This window comes from Pinus tabuliformis, chromosome 6 (genome assembly GCF_031772625.1).
Source record: "Pinus tabuliformis cultivar Carrire ecotype Pingquan chromosome 6, CPIR1, whole genome shotgun sequence".
Taxonomy (NCBI): Eukaryota; Viridiplantae; Streptophyta; class Pinopsida; order Pinales; family Pinaceae; genus Pinus; species Pinus tabuliformis.
This window is the reverse complement of record NC_142292.1, coordinates 102,394,734-102,414,217: the sequence shown is the minus strand read 5'-3', so window position 1 is coordinate 102,414,217 and position 19,484 is coordinate 102,394,734. Positions and strand designations below refer to the sequence as shown.

Sequence of the window (19,484 nt, the reverse complement as noted above, 5' to 3'; positions counted from 1 at the left end):
TGTCCACCTACCCATGCATCCCACGTCCTTGACCATTCTATTGCCTGAAGAAGGAAATGACCAGCTCTGCCAGGATCGGTTACAGTAAGATCCCCAACAACCACATTAAACAGAAAATATTGCCAAAGGGAGAAAAGGACACAACACGGTTCCAAAACAGAATTTATCAGTCATGGACTTCGTTGCTGCGAGCATTCCAACCGCCTAAAGGACAGCACAACAGTTGTGCGGCTCAGATTTACACAGTAAAGCAAGCAACCTCGTTCAGAGACTCCATCAGCCAACTAAATGCAGTTGGTGGTCAATTATGACCCATCCATACCTAAACAACCAAGTTCCATTGTAACAAAAACTTATAAATATCCAGGAGCAAGATGTAATCAAGGTTGGCATTTGATGTAAGGTTCAACTTCTGGAGACTGTAGACATTTTGTTACTTGCAGCGTCTCATCTTCATTTTCAGCAAATACAAGTTTCTTTCACTGTTAACTGCTCACTGTCCATTTTCCTCTGTTCTAAGCTTGTATCTGATATGTTGTGTTCTTGATCTCTTGATGTTTAGCACTAGATAACTGTCATCTTATCTCTGTGTTGGAATATTGAATGCATCACTGAATAGGTTACTCAGGTTTATTTCTATCTAATGCAAGAGAGTTGTCATCTTGTCTTTGCATTAATAGATTAGATTTGCAGGTTTCTGTACTAGTTGCAGCCGGCCATCACACGGTCTTGTGTATTTGCTGGTGTGGTTAGTATTCTCCATATTCACCTAAGTATCTAAACTATGAGCATTGGTGGTCTAAAGCCTTGTAATCTGAGGGTGTTCACACATGTCTGGAGTGAAACAGAGTAGAAGTGGTTATCTGGCTTGAACCAAACCATCATTCCTTCCATTAAACCTTGCAACAATAGTTAAATTTATATGTTACCAGGCATCTTCGAGCTACAACCTAGGAGAGTTTCTTGGAATCCTAACAATACCAATAACAACTACATTTGCAATAGTGGTCTAGATGAAATGGGCCATGTTTTCACTTGACCACTTTTTTATTGATTGTCAAGAAACGCAAGACGACAACACAGAGTTCCAATATGTGTGGCTCCTAATACTGATCACACTTGTTGCATGGAGGGAACTTGGAGAGACACAATTCCTGGAAGTGACAAACAAACCTTTCTTTGCACATGGGTATGCCCCCTTATGGCACACTATGAACAAAAATAGGTAGTAGGACAATAATGTCACTTTAATGTGTACAAGGAGGGGCTCAACAGGCAATTGAGCACACACTGCACATACCACCTCAAAAAGTAGAAGCATTATAAGGGGATCATGTGCTTTAAGGTGACTCCACACTTTATGTACATATAGCTGAGACATGATCTAGCGAAGCAATGATTGCAAAGCTGCTACAGGATGACGGGAAATGAAGTCAACAATATAATCAATTATTAGGATGCATAATGGAAGGTCCCAATGACAAGGACAGAGAAGCCAAAGAACATAGAAAGTAGCAACAAAGAATTAGTTTACAAGTCTGTGCAACAAAATGAGCAAGGGAATGGCGCAAAAGACACTCAAGGGGAAGAGGAAGCAAAAACAGACAATAATAAGAACCTATTGTGCATAGCTAAAGAGGAAATCAACCAAGCCAAGGGCCACCCAAATCTAGTTGTTTTCTAATGATGACTTAGAGAGAATCAATAATCAAATGAAAGACAAAACAGAAGAGGTAATGGAAAGAGTCACACAATAACAATAACTAATACAAGTGAAGACACAAGAATAGTTGGAGCAGCGGTGACAATTGTTAGAATGAAGCAAATTGTCCATGACGCAACTAGCAGGGACAAAGCCAACAAAGGCTCAAAATGTGCCCATAATAATAGAACTGAGACAGACATTATCCTAACCATCAACAACGTCAGCAGAGCATTGTGCACTACAGATATCACCAAGGGCGATGGAATTTTCAATCAAAGACATGCAACAGTGCACAAAAGAACTAAGTCATGTAGAATTGATCTTATCACAATTATCACAGGATAGTTTACATTAGTTACAATTAAGTGTGACACAGAAAATATAATTCCATGTAGCAACAACAAAAATAGAGTTTGTACGATTGTCAACATCACATGAGGTGGTGCAGGCAGAAAAGATGCAGTTATTAGCAGATAAGGAGAAAGTGGAGCAAAGAGAAGCAAACCTAAGGAAGGCAATGGAGGAGGTGTATAACAACCTCCTAGAGGCCCCATGGAGGTGGACACACTAACAAAGGGGAAGGTGATAAAGATTAGCAAAGCCATTCAAGGCCTCAAAACAAAAGTTGTAAAGTTGGAGATGGAAATGACATCGAGCACTCCACCAGAAGAGCGAGATAGAAGGGAGAAGGAGCAAAATGCAACTAATTCTATGAAGAAGGCATGCAAGTATGAACAAGGATGCTAGAAAGTGAATGACTAAAAGAAGTGGCGTAGAGAATTCAAACTACACAGAAAAAGATACAAAAACTTTAAGGATAATTTGAATACCTTGCCACTAAATGAGTGAAGGATGACAATGATGGAGAGTGTGCAACTGATAAGACAAATCAAGCAAATGAGATCTAACAACCATATGTTAGCACAAGAGATTGAAAGTTTACAAGATGAGTCACTAAAAGTCACAGATGATATTGGCACAACACATCAAATAGTAAAGTAAGCAGTACAAGAAGGGGAGGAAAAGCTAAAGTCTCATGGACCAAATTTTGGTGCAAGAAAAAGAAGGGCGGGCAAAGGTCGATACTGAAAGATAGACATTCAAAAATTTTGTTGTGATGACAAAAAACCAATGATTTTGGTAGAACAACTGAAAGTCTGAGTGGCTTGAGGACGAGCCAGAGGTGAGTGTTAGGGCCCTGTTGGAGCAGTGTTTTTGGGTATACGTTTTGGGACCTACGCAGACGATTACTATGTAGAAGGGTACTATGCAGGAAGGTTAGCCAAGGGTCAACACGCGAGACTGCAAAGAGTAAGGAAAGTTGTTAGGCTTATGTTATATGTTTTTTCCCATGGTAATATTTGCCACCCATAGTAAAAGGGGGTTTTTTATCGGCTTGCACCCAAGTGTAAAACTATAAATAGATCAATGTCACAAAGTAAAGGAGATGTTGATGTTAAGCTTATATGTATTGATTAAGCCTTACACTGTAATGAGGAATAAAATAGGTTGGTGCGTTATGATAAACCTGTTTGTAATGAAGACTTCACAGTTATAGAATGATCTATTTGGCTTATATGTTGTGTTTTGGTGCAGTTTGTGTTGTTTTTTATATCTTCATATTAAAATTTTGTAAGATGGTCATGGATAATGGGTTTATTGCACAAAACTGAGGTATACCCTAATTTCTTTTTCTAAACACTAGCAAGTAATTACATAATCAAAATAGTAATGATAGTGTAAAAATCCCATCTCCTTCATCACTGTAGAATTGTCCTAGTTCTTGCAATCCACATAGATGCCTCGGGTGAGACTTCACATGCTTACAAGTGTTGCCAAAAGGGCCAGTGTTTGTTGGGCTTTGTTAGCAAAATCATTTGAACCTAGGTCCACCCTCTATGTGCTAACATTGCTATTAATAGCACCACTTTCATTTCGAGGAGTTATTTTGGTGTTTTTTACCCAAAATGTAAGGGTTTGAGTTCTTTTCTTGAGGTTACAATTCTGATCAAGTGAATCATTACATATGTGGTTAGGGCCAGTTGACCCCTTTGTTTTGTTTTAGGGATTGTTGCACAACATGATAGACAATGCGCCACTAGGAATACTTTGACCATGTATGATAAGTTCATTAAGGTAATAGCACCACAAAAGGAACATAAGCATTTTGCAACTAAGGTTGAATGATAGTTAATTCATAATGGATTGTATTTATTTAGCCGACTAGGTTAGTTAGTTCTTGAGATAGTCACCCTTAGTAACAAATAAATATTGCATATGTACATCCTTTAGGGTTATGGGAAAATGAATAATCATTGTGGGTAAGTTTGATAGAGTGTCTTAAGTACAAATTTGAGATTGTTCAATCGTGAAGACCCACATTCCTATTGCAGGTTAACACTGTAATGGTTATGCTTTAGTTAATAAATGTAAGTTATGTTGTGTATATGATATGATGCATTTTGCGGTTATACATTTATATGAATAATGAATATGTTTATAAGAAGGCTTCTTGTGTGTGGAGGATTAGATAAGATTGTATAGTAAATGGATCAATACTTAAAGAAGGAATCACACTTCATCTTGAAACATGCCCATTTATTCTTAAATTGTCTCAATTGTGCTTTACTGAAATTAAATATGTCATTGCACTAAATGGCAATGAAGCACTTTATTAGATTTCCAATAAGATCTTTGCATCTCAAACAAAAACAACAATCATCATAAAAACTAGGGGAAAAAAACTACAAAATTACATAAACCATTAACCACTTTAAATACAAGATTGAAAAAGCCAACTGCAACAATTATTTATTAGTTGGGCTAATAATTACAAAATAGATATAAATTCTCAGTCACACCAATAACTAAATTAAACATTAATTTATATAAAAATCTAAAATGGGAAAGCCCTGGAGAAATCCAATCCAATGAAAGACAACACCAACATCGGGAGGACATGTTACAAGAAAAAAAATTAACCAGTCATTGTAAATAGCCTCCTCTGCAAGAGGAATATGTGGGGTAGAACCTCACTGAAGGTTACGGCTGTGAAGCTGTAGGCTTCTGTAGGTTAAGAAGACTTACCTTGGCTAATAAACAGCATCGTGACGATTGAATAATACATGTTTTTGGAAGCAGGTAGTATCACCCAAAATGACTGGTCATGTGGGTCAAATATATTTAAGATCAATAACTGGTGGAATGTTATTCATATGAAATAATTTTATCTTAATTTGATTGTGTTTGTTTGTTCTAATTTCTAAGGTGTTATCTAAATAATAGAATTTTGCATCATTACAAAAAGATTGTGTGTTCTACTTGAATGTGGAATCATTATAACAGTAGCAGCTACTTGTGTTTATGGGATAATAATCGTTTTGGAGAGTTCTCTGTTTTTGTGTACACACGCAATGACCATTCCAAAGGGCGCTCTTTGATGCAAGCGATTAATCAAGGATGTTGTTTTTCATTTTTCAAAAAAACCTGGGTTGTTTCCAACCATCTCTCGTAACATATATTGACTTCCATGGACTTTCACCAAACGTGAAGCAAATAAAAATATATTGATATGTTATATGTCAATGAGATCATAATATATCTGCATTTAGTTTGACCTTAAGCTCTGAATTTAAGGAGAGATGGATAACCCACAGACTGGTTTCGAAAATATCAATTACACAGTACCAAAACAATGAAATTATGAATGCTAAGATATTGCAATTTATTTTGGCATTAGAGTTAAGATTATAAAACATTGAGAGAAGTGAAAGTGTCTAAAGATACTATTGCTTGATTTTAATAGCCATTGAACATAATTAACATTGATTTTGTTAAGCTTTTAAATAGATTATATTGGAGAATAATACCATGGGTTGTCATAAACATGAAATATATAAACATGGAACCTGAAAACCACAAATAAACTTGACCAGATTAAATTTACCTGAACCACCCTAACATCTAACTAATTTTTCTATCTTTTTAGAATGTAACTCAAAACTTAGAAATGTACTGAATGCTATCTGAAACTTTTTAAAATGTTCAAAAAGAAACCTCGGTGCATCAAATTTGCATCAGAAGACATCTAATGTTTTTATAGATATAAAAAAGCTAAAACTATTGGAAGACAGAAGAACATCAACAACCCTCCAAGCCCATGTCATTCAATTTTTTGATATCAAATACGTTAACCTGAAGTAGCAGCTACTTGGGATAAAAATAGTTTTGGATAGTTCTCTGTTTTTGTGTACACAAGCAATGACCATTCCAAAGAGCACTCCTTGATGCAAGCGATTAATCAAGGATGCTGTTTTTCATTTTTCAAAAAAACTGGGTTGTTTCCAACCATCTCTCGTAACATATATTGGCTTCCATGGACTTTCGCCAAACGTGAAGCAAAATAAAAATATATTGATATGTTTTGAATTCCATGGACTTTCACCAAACGTGAAGCAATATAAAAATATATTGATATGTTTTATGTCAATGAGATCATAATATATCTGCATTTAGTTTGACCTTAAACTCTGAATTTAAGGAGAGATGGATAACACACAAACTGGTTTCGAAAATATCGATTACACAGTACCAAAACAATGAAATTATGAGTAGTAAGATATTGCAACTTATCTTATCTTGGCGTTAGTGTTAGGATTATAAAACATGGAGAGAAGTGGATGTGTTTAAAGATACTGTTGTTTGATTTTAATAGCTGCTGGGAATAATCATCATTGATTTTGTTGAGTTTTTAAATAAATTACATTAGAGAATAATACCATAAATAAAACTATGAGTTGTTATAAACATAACAACATGAAAACCACAAGTCAACTTGACCCAATCAACTTTACCTAAACCACCCTAACATCTACCTGTAATGCAAAACTTTAAAATGTACTGAATGCTGTCTCAAACTTTTTAAAATGTTCTATTTTTTTAATCATTTTACAATGTACTGAATACTATTTGAAACTTTTTAAAATGTTCAAAAAGAAATCTCGGTGCATCAAATTTGCATCAGAAGAGATCTAATGTTTTTATAGATATAAAAAAGCTAAAACTATTGTAGCATTAAATGGAAAACAGAAGAACATCACCAACACTCCAAGGCCATGTCATTCAATTTCTTGATATCAAATACGTTAACCTGAGATGTATCTGTGTTATTCATGGGACTAACTAATATTTTAACTTCAATGTATTTCGACCAGCTTTGTTCTCTGATTCAAAAGTACAGAAAAGATTTAACCTCTATTAACATTCGATTTATATACATTATATTCACTAAAATACCAAACAGTGATACATTTTGATATGCTCAAACTCAGAATTTAGAAAAGTAAAAAACTCATGGAGCGGACAGTTGTGGAACTGTACCAGTTAGCTGAGTCGAAACATGGCACCAAATGTTGTAATCCCTTATAATTCTGGAAGACAATTCTCTCTCCATGGCCCCTAAAATTTGATCCAAGATACCATTCCCAACCGGGAGAACAATATAATCTGGCATCAAAGAGAAGGGTAACGGAAGATTCGCATCTAACCCCATTGTAACCCACCCTCTGAAGCTGGGAGTCTGCTCACTTTCTAAAACCGAAGATGACTCCCTGTGTACAAGAAGCTCTCCTTGCAAATTAAATTGGAAATCGAATCCATTATTCTGACCTGGAAGACCTTTTATATCTAAAATCAATCTATTGGATGCTAATTGGAGGGAGTTGTTTGTGTGTAAAACCCTGCAACGCAGATTTTTCACAGAAATAGCTTACAATAATTCCAAATTTGAAAAGAACCCCATGTAGATATTACATTTGGTCGCTTTCAAAAGATGAAAAAACAAAGAAATTGAAACTGGGTGATGTTTAAGAAGCTTTTAAACATGAATGAACTCACTTGACATCACAGAAGGGGATGGCCGTAACGGTGAAGAATGTGACAGGCCTCAGACGAGCTCGCCAGAGATTGTCACCCAAATAGTTAACCCTCGAAGAATCTGGAAATGTAATCTTCACTATCCTCTCTGTTTCTTTTATATAATCTTCTCCTTTCCTAGCTCCTTGTCTGAACGGAACATCCATCCTTCTCTTTGCTTGAAACTGTACCAGTTGAGCTCTGACAATGCTGCTGCTTTTTTGGGGATTTCTTCTCATCTTCATCTTCTTAACAGTAATATAAGATGGTACAGTCCAGGCATTCTGCAGATTGGAATTCATGTTTATCTTATCAGAACTGAGGGCGGTCATGGCAGGCGGAGATGCCATTTGATGAAATCTACCAGAGCCCTTGTGTGAACCTTCTGTGAACTATTGGCTGCTTGAAAAGTATTTTTATGTCGATCTCAAAATTACAGCTAACTTTTAGCGTTCTTTAAATGTATTGTACCGGCATCCATTACAACTCACCTGTTCCTGTTATCGTTGGATGTGTAACTACAATAGACATTACAAGTAACTTTTCCTGTTTGATTTATTTATTAATATCTTTTTGGGTTCGTTCCGGGTTTCTTTCATAGGTATTGGGCGATATGAAACTTTTTGTTTTTTTAAGGAATATGGTGATATGACTTTGGGTGATATTAAATTTTTTTAATAAATTTATATTTTTAAATATATAAATAAATTTAATATTCTAAATATTATTATAAATTTTTAAAATTATATTTTTTACACTTTTTAATCAAATAAAATTACAAAAAATATGTTAAGAAATAGCAGACTTTCAAACTACCCTCGTGTCATATTTTAACTTCAAAAATCTTAATTTTTATAATGGTATGGTTGTTTTCGGTTAAGTAGCATTGAAAAAGATTTTCGTATTTTCAATTTTTCTCATTCTAAATTTTTTAAATTCAATTAAATATAACATATAAAAATATCAATGTTTTATTTATAATATTCAATTAAATATAACATATAAAAATATCAATGTTTTATTTATAAAAAATTGAAGTGAAATCATTTTTGAAAGATTTTTTTGATAAAAATTGAATTTTTCATTATTTAAGTATGACATTTTTGTACTAAGTTAAGATTTATTAAATTTCGTATTTTTGTAATGAGTTAAGATTTATTAAATTTCGTATTTTTGTAATGAGTTAAGATATAATATAATATTATTTTAATACATAATTATATTGATAATGTGTTTATTAAATTTTATATTTTTGTAATGGTCTAAGATTTAATATAATATTATTTTAATATATAATTATATTGATAAGTGTGTTTATTATGGAATAGAGTTTTAGAATGTTAATTAATATTAAAAATACTAGTAAGGAAATGTCGAGATTTATTTGTTAATTAATTATGGCAAAAGCAGTAATTTATCATTTTTGCAGCTCAAGGTGACAGTGCCTAGATAGAGTATGATAAACAAGGATTTTTGGGTCATGTAGAGTTCGTATTTACTATACAGTTCTTGGATATGCATGGTGGGGTTTAATGAAGTAGTGCTTTTGTGCAGGATTGTTGAACGATGCATCAAAGTTCTCCCAACGTCATTTACAAGTCTATTGTGTTTTCGTGTTCACATTGGATTTTGATTCGTCTTGGATCAATTTCCTCAAATTGGTAGGGTTAGTGGTTGCTCTGGTTGGTTTGTTATTTAGGACATTGTTGTGTCTGAATTTACCTTCTCCTCCTAAGGTGAATGACATTCATCCTCCTCATCGGTTGGTGGGTCTCTAGGGGTCCTGGTGTTGGTACTACTGTCGCTCTCTAATTCTAATATATTCAATTGCTAGTGAAGCGTGGGCTATTATAGCATTTTTGTCTAGGGGAAAGGAGGTGAGTTTAGCTCTGATTGGTGGTTTGATTAATCTATTTGTGACAAAGGTTGGAATTGGCATTGGGGGAGTTGTGGTTTTTACCTTCTTGGGATTGCTGGCAAAGTTTCCATTGATGGAAAAGGGTGTTGAAGGCATTTTATGGATGTCATTGTGTAATATGAAGCAATTACATGTAAGCATCCATAGTTATTGTGTCAGTGGAAAGTTTCATGCTCACACAATGTAATTCTTGTTTACACAGTTTAGTTCCTGCTCAAGTGTTCATGGACAATATGCTCAGTATAATTTGAGTGTCCAATGAGAGATGTAGGAGATGTGGCCTTAGGGATTTGATAATCAAAGGTATTTGTTATTAAAGGTTTTTTGTGCATGGTTTTATGCATGATGGTTTTTCCCATGGTATTTTGTAGATATGTTCAAGGGAACTACGATTATGTTCTAATCCAAGTTTAATGGATTGGGTTTATGCTTGATGTGATCTTCCATAGCTTGAACCTTAGAATTTTCTCTTAAATATTATGTCATGGATGATGGATGATATCCATAAACTGCCATAAATGGGGTCATTTGTGCTACAGTATAGAAGGAACTGTCATACCACCATTCAGCCAGAGGTAACCACTTGACCCATTATGTTTGCTTATCAAATACAAAGAAACGAAGATATCCTTCCAAACATTTGTTCACTATCTTAGTTTGCCCATCAGATTGAGGATGATAAGATGAGCAATGAGCTAATTGAGTACCCAAACAAGAAAATAATTTCGTCCAAAAATTTCCAGTGAAAATGGGATCTCTGTCGCTTACAATAATCTTTGGATTTCCGTGTAGTTTTTGGATTGTTTCCATAAATGTAGTAGCAATTGTACTGGCTTTAAATGGATGAGATAATGCAAAAAAGTGTGCATACTTGGTAAGTCTATAAACTATCACCATGATGACACACTTTCCTTCGGACTTGGGTAAACCATGGTTGTAGCTGAAAAAATACCCACCCACATACATCAAAACGTATTTCACTGCGATGTTGATCTTCCTGTTGTTTCATTCGATTATGTACCAAAGTGAGGTTATCCTTTAAGAGTTGGAGAACTTGTTGTTGATGCTCGATGTGATCTTCCAGTACTTGAACCTTAGAATTTTCTCTTAAAGATGATGTGATGGATAATGGATGAAATCCATAAAGTGCCATAAATGGGGTCATTTTTGCTTTAGTACGGAAGGAAGTATTATACCACCATTCAGCCAAAGGTAACCACTTGATCCATTGTGTTTTCTTATCAGATACAAAGCAACAAAGATATTCTTCTAAACCTTTTTTCACTATCTTAGTTTGCCCATCAAGTTGAGGATGATAAGATAAGCTATGAGTTACTTGAGTACCCGGGCAAGAAAATAATTTCGTCCAAAAATTTCCAGTGAAAATGGGATCTCTGATGCTTACAATAATATCTGGGTTTCCATGTAGCTTTTGAATTGTTTCCATAAATGCATTAGCAATTGTACTGACTTTAAATGGATGAGATAGTGCACAAAAGTGTGAATACTTGGTAAGTCTATCAACTACCACCAGGATGACACTCTTTCCTTTGGATTTGGATAAACCTATGATAAAATTCATTGGAAACTCCTCCTATGATAAAAACCATTGTAACAGACCTGGGGTCTTAATTGTCTCAACTTTATTTTGTTGGCAAACCAAACATTTCACCACAAACTTTTGAATATTAGATTTAAGGCCATCCCAAAAAAAATCCGTCTTGACCTTGTGGTAAGTTTTTAAAAATCCTAAGTGCCCTCCTAAGGGAGAGGTGTGCAATTCCAAAAGAATCTTTTGATTGAGTTGGGAACTATTACAAAGATATAAGCGATCTTTGTACCATAATGAATCATTTTTCCAACTAAATGTATCAGATGTACTGGGATCTTGCTACAACTTTTGAATGAGTGTCCACACTTCTTCATCATTCTTCCATTCATCCCTTGCTTTGGTTATCCAATCTAGTTAGATAATAGAAATGGCACAAAGCAATGCTTCCACATCCTCATCCATTCTTGAGAGTGCATATGCAACAACATTTTTCTTCCCTTTGTTGTAGATGATTTCAAAGTCATAACCCAACATTTTTGTGAGTCATATTTGTTGCTCTTTTGAAGATAATATTTGTTCCAAAAAAAAATTAAGACTATCATGATCTATTTTTTCCTTGAAGTATCTTCCCATTAGGTAAGTTCGTCATTTTTTTAGTGCATGTAGTATTGCCAACGTTTCCTTCTCATAATAGGTTTGTGTAAATACTTTCCTTTGATTGGACGACTTTCAAAAGAAATGGGTCTTCCTTCTTGCATTAAAAAAAACCAATTCCATTTCTTTAGGTATCACATTCCACAATAAAAAAAATGTGAAGTCTGGCATAACTAAGACCGGTGCTTGGCACATTGCCTCTATAAGATGTTCAAATGCCTTAGTTGATTCTCGAGTCTAATAAAATGCATCTTTCTTCAGCAATGTTGTTAGAGTTGCTTCTATTCTCTCGTAATCCTTAACGAACCTACGATAATACCTTGTCAACCTGAGAAATACTTGCAGATGCTTTATCCATTCCTTAATGGATTTAATTTTTTTAGGGTCTACCTTAACACCCTCATGAGATACAATATGACCCAGATATTCCACCTCCTATACTCCAAAGAAAAATTTGGAGGTTTTTGCATATAATTGTTTCTCCTCCAATAGTTTGAGCTCTTATTGAAGCCTCAGATTTCTGATGCTCCAACATGGGGGATAACCACCCGGTCCAGACCTTAAGACAACTCCTTTTCTATTTAAAGTGGTGGCTCTGACTGGGGATGATGGGACCAGTTTCCCAGTGTGGGTTTTAAAATGAGAGTGGGTGGTTTTAAAGCAATTGTAGTAAGGATAGCGATAACTAAATGGCCTATTCTATCATGCAAATCTCTAGCTAACTTAATCTAATATAAACCCGGGTATTTCTGTGTGATATGCGATCTAAAAAGATATCTATTTGACATGTGACAATAAAGATCAATCACACATTAAACAGAGGTGATAACGTGTAAAGATAATTTATTTGACTAAATAGTTAGTCAAAGAAATGTATAAACTATATCGCATATATCTGATGATTATATATGAAAATAAACAATTTCAGCTAGGCATCATACAATAGTGCAATTAATGCTTAACAGAAAGAACATATCTCATATACAATTCATGAAAATGAAGTGTTATCACTAATTAAACAGAAACATAACTAATCATACAAGATATAAGTACCATATGTGTGAATTTCTGCTCATTTGACTAATGACATAGATCAACTCCTTTCTTCAGATCAAATTATCTTCCAAGTATACAATAGTGCATCAACAAAGGAAAGTAGTCTGATATTTAAAAGAAACGACCATGTTCCATAATTTCATCAAATCATTCACAAACTTATAGAAGTGCATTCTTTGCAAATGTTTTTGATAAAATTCTGGACCCTTCTCTAAATGCATGAGAAGGGTATAAATACTATTCTAACTAATGTTCAAAAATAGATTATACAAAAATTTGAGGAGGTTTCAAACAACCTTCCTCCTAACTAGTTAACTAACTCTAAAAATAAAAGTGACTTGATGAGCAGAGGTTATGATGATGATTTTTTGTCTGCCATCTTCTATTTTAAATCGCATATATCGACCATCAGTTTGACTTGAGGAGGTGCCCCAAACTGTGTTCTGACCTGTCCTGCGAAAATAACATCTGTGAGAGGTGGTAGCATCCGCTGAGTTGAATGGAGTGAGAAGTTAAGGGTCATGATTTGGCTGTGTGGCTTGACAAGGTATTGCCAATACGCCTCCTAGTCAGTCTTTGCTAACTTTGCGATTGCTTCCCTTTGAATTTCCGCTCTTTCCTTCCAGCTTTTATGCAAGTCATTTAAATCGGGCAGTATTTTTGGGTTTCCTTCTTTCACCAGGTTGGTGGCATACAAAGTGTGGTTTACCAGTTTTACTATGTTCTTCGACACCTCGGCTGCTCTTGCCACTACTAATTCATCTTGTTTGATCCTCGCATCCCAATCCGTGAATAGAATGTCCTTATGTGTCTCCTCGATCTCAGGCAGATTAGCCCTCCTTCCCTCTTCTGTTTCTTGCCACTCGATGAATTATGAGATTCTTGTGTTTAGATCAGTAAATTTAGTTCTTTGGTCAATCGCCTTATCCGTTAGCTGGTCACTGGTGATTAGATAAGGAGCGATATGTGACATCTTTTGGAAAAATTGTTCTTGTTGTTTTAATAGGAGGGAATTTAGCTCTAGTGCCTCTTTGATGAATTCCTCGACAGTAGGGACATCTTCATATTTTTCCATGGCCTCTTGCAATTCTTGAACTTGTACGTTCTTTGCAGAAATGTCTGCTTCATGGCTTATCTTTAACACTTCCATATTCTGCTGTAATTGAGTGATTTTTTCAGCAACTTGCTGGTTCACATTTGCTTTTTCAACTTGCAGCTGTTGCTCGAGCTACGCTATCTTCTCATCCTTTTCCCTTAACAAAATAGATATCTCAGTAGATTTATCCATGGTGGCAGTTTCGTATGCCCATGTAAACTACGACGGTTTGGTCAAGTTTTCAGTTGGATTGGAAGGAATACCCTTCGAGACTATGTCCATCGGCTCATTCCCAGGTGGGATCTCGGGTGTCTCTACCCTCCTTCTTTTCCTCTATCTCCTCACTACAGCCTTATGAAGTGGGTTGTAGAACACATCTAAAGGAGGAATTTCAGTCACCTTTAGGACAATTTTTGAGGTGGGCAAAGCAGGAATGATTTATGTCTATTGTGAACTTGTCCCTTGCTCATCCATCGGCTCAGACTCTGTAATCTTCTAGGTATGCAGGGGAGTGTGATATTTCATGGTTTCCTGAAAATCTATTGTCTTAGGAGTGTCTTGTAGTTTTTTATTAAATCGATCCCCCTCATGCTCCAAACTGTTGCTTTTGATCTCAGAACTGATATCTTTAGTTGGGTTTCTCATACCCTGCTTTTCAGCTAACCTCCTGCTGGATTCTGTTGTATTCTCAGTGTCTTGGGCCCTACCTGTATCCAATGTTTTCCCTGTATCCACTTGAGACTCTATGTGAGAATTAGGTCCCTCGCTATTGATAGTTACACTAGGTGTAGGATTGTCCTCCAAATGCAGTGGAATTATTTTGAGCCTTACGTTTTTGAACTCCTGAAAGCTTTCAAAATCTTCAAGACTCATATTTTCCTTTGCCCACTTGAACGCTTGTTTGAAGGATTCAACTGACTGTAAAAGGTCTTCAGAATTATTAGCCTCATGGTTATAAGGCTTGATCTTTACCGCAGTAGTAATGTTATGTGCTATTTTGTTTGGATCAAATTTCCTTTTTGGCAAAGTATGGAGCCTAAGGCTTTCTAGGCTTACTGACTCCTTAGTTGCATGGTTAAAATTTGGTAGTGAAAAGGAACCGCACCGAATAGGAAAATATGACCATAATGACTTTTTGCTCTCTTCTAGGGTCTTGATCAAGCCTCTCCCACAATCTGGTGGGCTATTTCTCTTGCTAATAATTTATCAGAGACATACAAAGGGAGGAAATGCAGGTTCGTTGTACTGCCAAAAACCATGATGTATGTAAACCATTCTTCAAAAAAATACTTTCCCACTACGAGAAGGTCTATAGCGACTTCTTTGGAAAACCTTGGGGCTTTCTTATTATAAATTAATTGATGCAATGGAAAAATAACAACATGGCATATTTTATAAAAATGGGGTATATAATGGGATTACCAGATCTGTTTATGGTTGAGATGGATAGGGTAGGGGTCCTGCAAGGTCCATTTCCAACCCATGATTGGAAATTTAGTGTAGAAACAGATGGCATCCATGATGTAGGCACTGAAATAGAATGGAGGAAGGTTTTCTATGGAGGAGGATCTCTTTTGACGGTACTTGGTGATGGCAGTGGCTAGGTTATCAGATAGGATAGTGGCCCAATTCATAATGTGGGAATTGACACAGACATCAATCAAAGGGATCCATTCTATGGAAAACTTAGCATTGTTAGGTAATCCATATAGCCTACATAACATAGCAGTTGCATAGTTGTAGGGGTTTGCTAAGGAGGCTACAGGATACATACCCGTTTTGTCAAATTTGAACTTGTTCTCCAGTACCCTCCAACCCTGGATCATCTTGAAAGGTTCTTCGTTTTTCTTTGCAAAGTTGGCCAGGTATGACTTGTCATATATGTCCTGAGGGTCAGGTATATGGTACATTTGCTTCAGGTCTTCAGCTTTGAATGACCCCATGAGCTCCATCCTCAAGTTCTTGAATTTCCTGTCTTCAATAGTGAGATTTTCCACCACCCACCTAATCATATTGGTATAGGGTAGGATCTTTGCTCTTGCTCCTATTATGTGAAGGAAAGAACATGCAGCATCTTTGAATTGGACTCCCAAAGGTTTTATTAAATCAGTCGTTGCCTTTATGATAGTAATTTTGGGACGCTCATCCTGAAGCATGTTGTATATGACCTCCCATGTTGTCGCTCCCCCATCGGCACTATAGACTGTATCAGAGAATATAGGAGACATTTTTGATAGCTCAGACTCTGTAATGCTCTGCTTTTGCATCACCTTCCGCAATGACATGTCTTTTGAAGCTTGCCTGAAATGGAAGAGATATATCATCACAGATGATATAGGGAAATTAAGGTTGAAAGCTCTCTGAAATGACTTTGAATGTGGGAGGATTTCAAATGAGATATTCAGCATTAACTATCCATAACTTGAAACATCATTACTTCTCCTCGAGTTGCTAAACATTAATTACCCTATCAAACTGTTCATTATTATATTAAAACACAGTAACTTCCCACACTTGGTGCTTTATTCACACATCACAACTTTTAAACGTTGTAATATAGTGTTGCCTGCTTATAATGCGAAATGCGATTGCAAAGATAGCAATATCGCATTTCGCATTTCGCAAATCGTTAAAGCATGGCATAATGACATGGCTTATTTATTTGCAACTTTGCGAAGTGTGATTGCGTGTTCTAGAGGCGTTCTGATCGGTCTATCGCAGCAGGGGGTCTCATCGCATATCGCAATTCGGGATTTACTTAAATATGTTTATAATTATTACATGGGAAAATGCAAAATGCGATTTGTGACAAAGATCCTAAACTTGGGTTGTTTTCTAAGAGTTTTCAAGGCAATTTCTTAGAGTTAGGATTTATTTTTCAAAGACTAAAAAATTTAAAAAGGGTCCCCATTTATATGTCAAATATCAACTATTATTCGTATAAATGGGGGGGTTGTTACATAGTACAACAATTGGCGATTCACTTGGGAGAACCAACTATCTCTGATTGATCTTTTGAAATTTCTAAGAACTTTCAGAATAAGAAAAGTTATAGGGATAATAATTACATGAGTTATAATCTAAACAATATTCCTCTGAAATCATAATCTCTCACTAAATCTATCTATTCAACTACTTTACTCTTGTAGTGATAAAGATACAGATGTTTGCATCAGTCAATTCTAAGATTTTAAAGAGATATAGCAGGTGCTTTCTATAGATTAGTTTTTTGGTTTTCTCATTTATCACGGGTAGAGCCTTTGCTGCTAGCAGGCGTTCATAGCATCAAGAGGTTACCTTTTAACCAACAGTGATTCATTGTCCCATCTGAAGCAATTTTCAAAATTCAAAATGATATTCATTTGCTTTTTCTTTTTCCTTAGGACCTTTCTTTTCTTTTCATGTAATTTTCTTTTGAAATTTAAAAGACATTGTCTAGGCTTGGTAACCTAATAATGACAATGCCATTCACTAGTTGTAACTAAACTGAACAAGATGGCTCTTGATGAGACCCCTTTTCCTTTGATTGATTAGATCATTGGCTATTACCCTGTTTTGATATGCATTTTTGGTAATATCAGTTTAGTTATTCCCTTATGATCATGGTAAACAAGCTCGTGATGAGACTTATTATCTTTTAAGTTCTGTATATTTTAGAATTACACTGTGAAAAAAAAAATTATCCAATGGGGTGAACCACTAGCGCTTTTAAAGAGTTTTGGATGATAATGATAGAGTTTTTGAGATACTCATATGTAGAAAGTCCTTACTGGGTTAAAGATTCTTTTCTTTGACTGATAACAAGACATCTATACTTTATAAAGATAAGAGCTTGTTCATTGAACAAATGTTTCTAGCAAGGTCAAGTTTTTTCAAAGAAATAAGGTTCATTTTGATACTCAAATGCTCTAATTATTTCTTTAACTTTTCCTACTTATAGAAGCGAAAAATCAAAATATTATCAGAGATTTTATTTTGAGAAGCCAAAAGTAAATACTACATTAATGTTTATTTTCCTAAGAATCTTAAAGACAATATGATACAAAAATAGAAGAGGTTGTATTCTAGGAAAAGTATTTTTTCATAATTTGCCCATTAACAGGCAAGGAATCCACTTTACCTGACAAGTCTTGCAACAAAAATGTTGATTGACCAATTTTCTCAATGATTTGGAATGGTCCAAGCCACAATCTTTGGAACTTGGTATGCTTACCTTTTTCCTCATGTGCTTTGTCCCATTTCAAAACCAGATCACCTACTTCAAAAGTTTTATGACTCGCAGAGGTTGTATCAAAAGAGGCATTGACTAACTGCTAATGATGGGAATGGGTAGCTTTAGCGTTTTCTCTTCCTTCTTTGAGTTTAAGGATATGAAATTGTCTGGATTGAAGAGAAGAGGAAGGATTTTGATTGATAAACTGCACTAGGGCGAGTGATGGGATTGCTATGTTTGTGGGGAGAACTTCTTCTTTCCCATAAACCAAAGCAAAAGGAGAAGAACTGATTGAGGCCTTATTTGTTATTCTATGTTCCCAAAGAGAAAATGTCAATGCTTTGTGCCAATTTCTATGATTTTGCTCAATAGTCCTCTTGATGATTCTTATAAGGTTTTTGTTTGTTTATTCAGCTAATCCATTACCTTGTGGATAAAATTTGGCTGAATACTTCAATTTGAAACCTCTTTTCAAAGCAAATTCTACCAAAGTATTTCCAGAAAAATAAGATGCATTATCAAACATTAAAGTTGTGGGGAGGCCAAACCTGGTAATTATGTACTAATCAATAAAATCTGTAATACTTTCTGTATTAGCTACCTTTAGTGGGATAGCCTCTACCCATTTCGTGAAATAATCAGTAGTTGTAAGGATGTATTTGTGCTGCTTGGAAGAGTTAGGAACAATCTCACCAATTATATCTAATCCCCATTGTTCAAATGGTTGTTGGATATTGACTGGCTGCAAAGGGAATGCTGGTTTCTTTTCTCTTCCAGCTGCAGTCTGAAAAATTTTGCATTTTCTTGCATAGTCATGTGCATCCTTGAACAATGTTGGCCAATAATAACCTGCATGTAGGATTTTATGAGCTGTGGTGTTTCCTCCGAAATGACCTCCAACTGGTCCATCATGTAACTCCTGCATAACCTTTTCAGCTTCAGGTTTCTCAAGGCATCTTAATAAGACTGAATCATAATTTTTCCTAAATAATACATCATCAACCAATTGATACTGATTTGATTTTAACCTTAAAGCACGTTTTGTTTTGTAATTGAGATGCATATGAGCATATCCATTCTTCAAATAAAACTTCAAATCAACATATTGTGATTGTGCATCGCTGAGGCATACCTCTGATATTTTCACTTCAATACTTTGGTCTTCTTATGTTGATAAGTGGGAAGCTCCAGTTAACATCCTGCAAAAACCTTGGCCCCTAACAATTTTAGTTGGCCGGATTTCTACATCGTATTCTTGAAGTGCAGTGACCCAATTGGCTCTTTTCTCCCCCACTTCTCTTTGAATCAAAAGTTGCCTTACTACAAGGTAAGGTACTATTATTTTTGTATGAGTTTTGAGGAGAAAAGGTCTGAAAT

At 35.4% G+C, this 19,484-nt stretch overlaps 1 protein-coding gene across 1 annotated transcript; it reads right to left on the bottom strand.

Annotated features, from left to right (window-relative positions):
* Positions 1-6,822: 6,822 nt before the first annotated feature.
* LOC149257460 (uncharacterized) lies at positions 6,823-8,133 on the bottom strand. The gene is made up of 2 exons (XM_089369809.1): positions 7,601-8,133; positions 6,823-7,443 (listed from the first exon to the last, which is right to left on the bottom strand). The coding sequence occupies exons 1-2, from the start codon at positions 7,966-7,968 to the stop codon at positions 7,056-7,058; spliced, it is 756 nt and encodes a 251-aa protein (XP_089225935.1). The 5' UTR covers positions 7,969-8,133; the 3' UTR covers positions 6,823-7,055.
* Between the last annotated feature and the right edge of the window lie 11,351 nt (positions 8,134-19,484).

Bases quoted from the DNA above. Each gene is read 5' to 3' on its own strand.
- LOC149257460 (XM_089369809.1), bottom strand. From the start codon at position 7,968: ATGGCATCTCCGCCTGCCATGACCGCCCTCAGTTCTGATAAGATAAAC. The intron at 7,444-7,600 runs GTGAGTTCATTC...TCTGCGTTGCAG, and splicing joins ATCCCCTTCTGTGATGTCAA to GGTTTTACACACAAACAACT.